Source organism: Charadrius vociferus, unplaced genomic scaffold (assembly GCF_000708025.1).
Source record: "Charadrius vociferus isolate BGI_N301 unplaced genomic scaffold, ASM70802v2 scaffold919, whole genome shotgun sequence".
Classification (NCBI taxonomy): domain Eukaryota; kingdom Metazoa; phylum Chordata; class Aves; order Charadriiformes; family Charadriidae; genus Charadrius; species Charadrius vociferus.
This window is the reverse complement of record NW_009653257.1, coordinates 246,306-252,850: the sequence shown is the minus strand read 5'-3', so window position 1 is coordinate 252,850 and position 6,545 is coordinate 246,306. Positions and strand designations below refer to the sequence as shown.

Below are 6,545 nucleotides of genomic sequence, written 5' to 3'. Positions count from 1 at the left end.
GGATTGGGTTGATTGGGTTGACCGGGTTGACTGGGTTTCAGTGTCAGCTGAGTCCCTGTAGTTCTCTGTGCCCATTCAATTAATCTGTTCAGAATTAAAGTGCAGTATTTCAAATTTAAAGCGCACAAATTTACACCATACCCTCCACCCCCTCCCAAGTTATATCTTACAATTATAGAAAGAAAATACAGCCTGGTGTGTCCCACCGTCTTCCCCCACCATTGCGTTGGCCCAAGACTGGGAAAGAAAATACTGATCTTTGGGAGGGTAAAATAAAATTTAAACTTTATTATAAGCTCTGCATCCTTGAGAACTACTTGGTTCTTACAGTTTCAGACCCTCCCTCCCCATTTCAAAGAAGACAGACGCAGAGACCTCTCTTTATATGTTTCATCAAAGCCACCTTCACGTCTCTGTTCCTCAGGCCGTAGATGAAGGGGTTCACCAGTGTGTAAAACACAGTGGCCACCTTGTCTAGCCCGTTGTGGCTGGTGCTGGGCTGCAGGTATACGAAGAACCCTGCCCCATAGAACAAGGAGATGACCATTAGGTGTGAGGTGCATGTGTTGAAGGCTTTGGACCTGCTCTGTGCTGAGTGCGCCCTCAGGACGGCGGAGAGGATGTACAGGTACGAGACCAAGATGACTCCACTGGTGCTAATCCCGTTTAGGCTGACAAAGGCAAAGATGACCTTCTCCCTGAGAACCCTGTCAGAGCAGGAGAGCTTCAGCAAGGGGCCGATGTCGCAGAAGAAATGGTCGATGACGTTGGAATTGCAGAAAGACCCCCCAAAGGTGCAGCCGGTGTATATCGCTGCATAAAGAAAGCCGAGGGTGTAGGAAGCTGAGACCAGCCAGGCGCACACCGACTTGGGCAACATGACCACGTACCGCAGCGGGCTGCAGACGGCAGCGTAGCGGTCGTATGCCATCACAGCCAAAAGGTAGCACTCAACAATCCCGAAGAAAACAAAGCTGTAAAGTTGTGCCACGCAGCCGGTAAAGGAAATGTCTTTGTTCCTCGAGATGAAGGACACCAGCATGTTGGGCATGATGACCGTGGAGTAACAAGCGTCAACAAAGGACAAATGGTGGAGGAAGAAGTACATGGGGGTGTGCAAGTGCGGGTCGGTCCTAACCAGGGTCATCATGCCAACGTTCCCCAAGAGGGTGAACACATAAACCAGTAGAAACACCCCAAAGAGCAGGAGCTGAACGTCTGGGCTCTCAGCAAGTCCCAGGAGGACAAATTTATTAACCGTGCAGTTAGATCTCACAAACATCTTCTTCCCTTCCTCGTACTTGCCACAAAAAGAGGGTATCAAAAAATAAAAGAAGAAAAAATAGAACCTCTCCTCCCTACACTCTTCTAGTTTAAACGGTTCCTTTGATAAATAAATATTTACTGATTACACTGAGTATTCTATCGGGAAAAAAAAAGCAGCTTTGGCTAAATCAAGTATTCCTATGGGAAATACTGACTCTGTTAAATAATGTTTCACCACCAGTGCAAATACACTGTGTACCATTAGAGCTGTGGATATCTGCCTGGGTGTCTATATGTCATGCACAGCACAGCTACGGCGTTTGTAAGATAATGCCGTTTCATTCCCCAATGTCTTATGAAAAAAAAATCAGACCTGATTACCTTTTCACTGAAAGTATTTAAAAAGACATTATAGAAAACATAAGTTTGACAAATGTTTGAGGATGGTAAATACTCATCCAAACAGCTGTTTTTTAAAAATTATATTCCAATTAGCCTTTCCACGGGATTTTCTGCGAAGCTCTGATAATGCTATAAATAATGTCTTAATAAAAAAAATAAAATAAAATGCTGTGCTGGAGAAATGCAAAGCATTTACACCCAGTTGCTCATGTTAATGAAATACTCGTTTTAGAGGAAAAAAAGACACCGATCTCACCTATGACAGGCGCTGCTCTGCGGCATCTGTCCTCTCCGTTACCTAAGGGATAAAGCTAGGGAGGGTACGTAAAGCTCAATAACGCAGATGTTACCTGCTGAGGCAAAAAGGGAAGAAAAACATCAAAATGAGAAACCAGAGTTTCACTCCAAGCAATCGCCAGTTTAAACTACCGCATTTTTGGATATTGTGCTGTATTTCCTAAACCCAAACTGTCTGTTTTTTTGCTTTGCAGTTGACGTACTTAGAAAAGAACAGGGAGTGAGTTGAGACGATCCAAATGTCAATTTTTTTTCTTACGCTTGGATACTTAAAACTATGGGTTTACTCTAGCATGGGTGTTTCCAGATTTAAGAAAAGGATCAGATCTTTATTCCCTTTCAGTCCGAAAGAAATCTGTTTCAGAAGACACCTCGGAGGAACCTCGGAGGAGCGCACGTAAACCTGGAGAAGGGAAAGTCACAGTTGCAGTGAAATCACAGATTGCACAACATTAACAACCTCCAGACATTTTCCCTTGGATTTTAATTATTATTCTGGTCTTCAGATCACATCTAGAGAATTATCATATATCATTTGCAACGGATAAAACTCATGTGGGTAAATTAATGATTTATACCTTTATGAGCTGCAGCACGCTGAAGGACCCGAAAACCATGGGTGTTAAGTTAAGACGCTTATTTGGAAACCGAGTTAATTTTAAAACGTGATGAGTCCGAGGGCTGTTCTGTTAATGACTATGTTCTGCTGACGACTATATTCTGCTGACGATTCGAAATGTTGCATTTCTTTATAACAAAATAAGACTTGACCTTATTTAACACTGGCGTAAATCAGTTCCTCTTGCTTTAAGCTGCCTAAGTAAAAGAAAAACGATTTCCACAAGACACTATTCCCTCTTATTGTGAAGAAAACCTCCTTGGGTCAGGCTGTTTTCCGAAAGAGCCCAAAAAAAGAGGACACGAGGAGATGAAGAAGAAAGCCAACTGCCTAAACACAGGGGAGGTTCTGCGTTGTCTTGGCTCCTCCTGCTCCTTCGCCGCTACGGAGTGATGGGAGCCAAGGGTTTATCCCGGATACGGAGGAGAATATCCACGTGTCCGCCTAACCTCTCTTAACGGCCTGATGGGGAGAGAGACGTGCTCCTGCCCAGTTTCCAACAGCTTGTGGGTGACGGGGTTGTAAATATGGTCCCTTCTGTTCTCCTGGGAGAAAGCCCTCAGGGCTCCTCATGGAAGGGTTTACCAGGGAAAAAAAAAGAAATAATAAAGGAGGTGAAATGCAATTCTGAAAGCCATTGTGCTGCTTCCACATCATGTGGATGAGCCGTTGCTGAACACAGGTACGCAGGGGCAGTGGTGACCATGCTTCTGAGATACTTGTGGACATTGCCAAGGTTTCGGTCTGACCTCGCTGACAGAATGAAAACGGGTTTAGAGACATTTCAAGTCCTTCAGAGGATCCCCAAACGGTTTGTAAAGCACAACTGACTCCGTCTCTGGAGCTGCTGATGTCTGTCTGTGGACACTAGACAGCCCAGTTCTCTAGCAAGTGTGGGATTGTCCACATTTAGGTACCTGTGGCACAGATGTCCACACCTGAGCAGGTGACTCTGGGCTTCCACTATAATCAATGGTGAGAAATGGGCGGAGAAATTCAGACAGTGATTGATCTCTCCCAGAGTGAACTAATTGGCCTTAATGGCCCTGACCAGCCTCACCTGGGGCCTCCATCCCCAGCCTCTGCCCATTTGCCCATCAGCTCTATTTAAGCTCAGCCCAGAGAGCCTCTTCCTCTTTTGGGTTTTGCTGGAGGAGTGCTGGTTTCCAGTTTAGCACTAGGTGTGTGTACCAATAGACTGCTTTCATCCACAGCTTTGCTTGATCATGGACCTGCCTAGCAATTGTTGGACCTGACCAGGGGATTGACTTGGCTTGACCTTGGACCTGCCTCATTGTCACCAACTTGGCTGATGGTTTGGAGTCTTGGTTGAATTTGGCCCAGGTCTCTGGGTCTACTCTACTCGCCTTGCTCAGGTACTGTGGGGCGGTCACCTGCACACCATGGTGTCCTCCTTGGCTTTATTTAAAGAGATGAAAGAGGATAAACCTCTGTGGCACTTCCCAGCCTCCAGGCAGAGTACAACCCATCACCCTCTGCACCCAACAGCCCAGCCCGTGTTCGCTCCTCTGCCAGTCTCTCTCCATCCAGACCCTGTCCCTACATGGGTGCCACGAGAGATAGTATTCTCCATGAAGGAAATAGAGTAATAAATTTAACATTATATTCAAGTATTATTCTCTGCTGATTAGTACCTCTGCCATTTCCTAATTTGATATTAGAACTATGGTCTTCAGTAGGTTGGCAACGTTTTGTTTTGGAAATGGGTAGTGTATTCTTTATGATGTTCAAGGCTTCGCAAAGATGGGTAAATCTTTCCGGCTTGTGTGTTTCCATAGCTACAAGGTGCTGAGATGCTGCTTCTCAATAACCTCGCAGCAGTTTCTGATCTGGGCATATCCTGGCTCCCAGAAGACAACCCATCTCAAGGGTTGAGGAGGTAATATCTCTGGACCTCTAACTCTTGAAATCACTAAGGGAACTTTCCAATTATATAATCTGAAGGGGAGAAAGAGCAAGAGTGTGATTGGCACGGGGTGACGTGCCCAAGGAGGCTGTTGGTGGCTTATCCCAACCGTGTAAGGTGGAAAGCAATAAATAGTGAAGAGAAGAGCCTCTGGGAGACACAGCCGTACGTGGACGCCCAGCACCATGTAGAATTAAAAAATGGGAGAAGAAAAGGAGGCTCGGAATAAATTTGCTTCCTCTGATTTATAAACCAAGCTAGAAGGTGGAAAACCAATTTTTTTCTTAAGTCCATGATGATTCCAGCCAACACGGTCATGCAGACAGGTAGGAAAGATCTGATTAGAGGCAATGCCAGAGAACTCTAGCACTGATTGTCACACCAGCAAAAATTGCTGTTTCTCTTTGAGATGATATCCTCGTCTACTGGTAAGAGTTATACTGGGACAAATATATATGTGTATGGAAGAAATATTTAGTATACCTTATGTGCTTACCTTTTCTCCAGCAGCAACCCTTTTTGGGGAACCTATTAATAACTTTATCCTGTTTATGAGAGGAGCACACACGCTTCCAAGTGAATTTAACGAGATATTGTCTAATTTCCTCTATTGTTATTTTTCCAGTTTTTCCTCTGAAATAAAAAGGTGCAGATTCTGCCTGTCTTTTGAACGATCTCTTCAGAGGAACTAATAACAGAGGTGGGCACAAAAGGAGTTTGGAGTGAAAAAGGCTGGATCTTTTATGGGAAACCAGAAGAGGCGGCATCTCGGGTGGATGGTGGTGGAATGGGTGGCAAGGAGGAGGCCGGGGCAGTGAGAGCCTTTGGGGTCGAGCAGAGGACTGGGCGAGGGAATAAAAAAAGAAACTGAAGTCTACTCCAGCCTGGTATGAGGGCAACCTGAGGCTTTCTTCTAGAGAAAGGGGAGCTATGCTTAAACTGCTCTCAAATGTCTGTGTTCGAGACATAGTTATGTTGCAATTTTTTTTTCTAAAAGGAAGTTTTACTTTCCAACCTGAATCAGTTGCTTGGAAGTACTTGGGAAGTTACTGTTTGCTTAAAATGTAAGTTAAATGATAGAAATAAAGGGAAAAGCACAGGTTTTTTTAGCAAGTCACCAGCTAAGATGGAAGATATTGGAAAAAGAAAGATATGTGTCTACGCCCTTCTGTCTGTGTATTTATTCTCATGAGAAGAGAGCAGTTATTGAAATGCAGTTTATTCCCCAAAGTAGCCACTAACTTTGCTAGCCATCACTTATTAAAAAATAAAATAAAATAAACCCACATTATTTTTGCCTCTGAGCACTTAGAATAAGAAGCCCCGCGCAACAAATTCAAACCCTGCCTTAAAAAAGAGTCTCTGGGACATGGTCAACCTGAAAATCAGAGTGAATGTTAATATTCCTCCAGCTTGTCTATTATCGGAACAAACATTAATGAATGTGAGCTGCTCTTCCCTTAATGCGCCAAAAAATGTGGACAGATGAGAACGATGCACATGGGGAAGACCATGGCGATGTCTGAGGGAAAAACTTGCTTTGCTGGATTTCTGCTTCCTTCCTTGAAATCAGAACGTGAAGGTAGGAGATAAGTTTGGTTTTAACCAAGCAAAGCTTGCTTTGGGATGGCAGATGGGGGTCCCTGCATGGCCAAGTGGTTGTGGACCAACTGAGTGTCCTGCCGGGGTTTCTGGCAGTGTTTCATTAGGAAACACCCGTGTTACCTACGGAGCACAGGATTAAAACCCGCTAGTAATTAAGGGATTGAGTCAGCATAATTGATGTCAGGGAAGTCACCTCCCTGCTGGCCAGCTGTGAGTCTCTCCCACACTAATGGCTTGGGAAAACTGGACTATGGTGACAGAGTTTGTTTTCAAGGGGTTCACAGATCGCCCCGACCTCCAGGTTACCCTCTTTGTGGTTTTCCTGCTCACCTATGTCATCACCGTGGTGGGGAACCTTGGCATCATTGCAGTAGTCTGCCTCGATTCCCAGCTTCAAACCCCCATGTACTTCTTTCTCAGCAACTTGTC

At 44.8% G+C, this 6,545-nt stretch overlaps 1 protein-coding gene and 1 pseudogene across 1 annotated transcript; one reads left to right on the top strand and one right to left on the bottom strand.

Moving 5' to 3' along the window:
* Positions 1-352: 352 nt before the first annotated feature.
* On the bottom strand, positions 353-1,282 carry LOC104293641 (olfactory receptor 1020-like). Its single transcript, XM_009893159.1, has one exon. It carries the CDS (start codon positions 1,280-1,282, stop codon positions 353-355), a length of 930 nt encoding a protein of 309 aa, XP_009891461.1.
* Positions 1,283-3,556: 2,274 nt separating this feature from the next.
* The window catches only part of LOC104293640, a 3,679-nt pseudogene continuing 690 nt past the window's right edge, over positions 3,557-6,545 (top strand).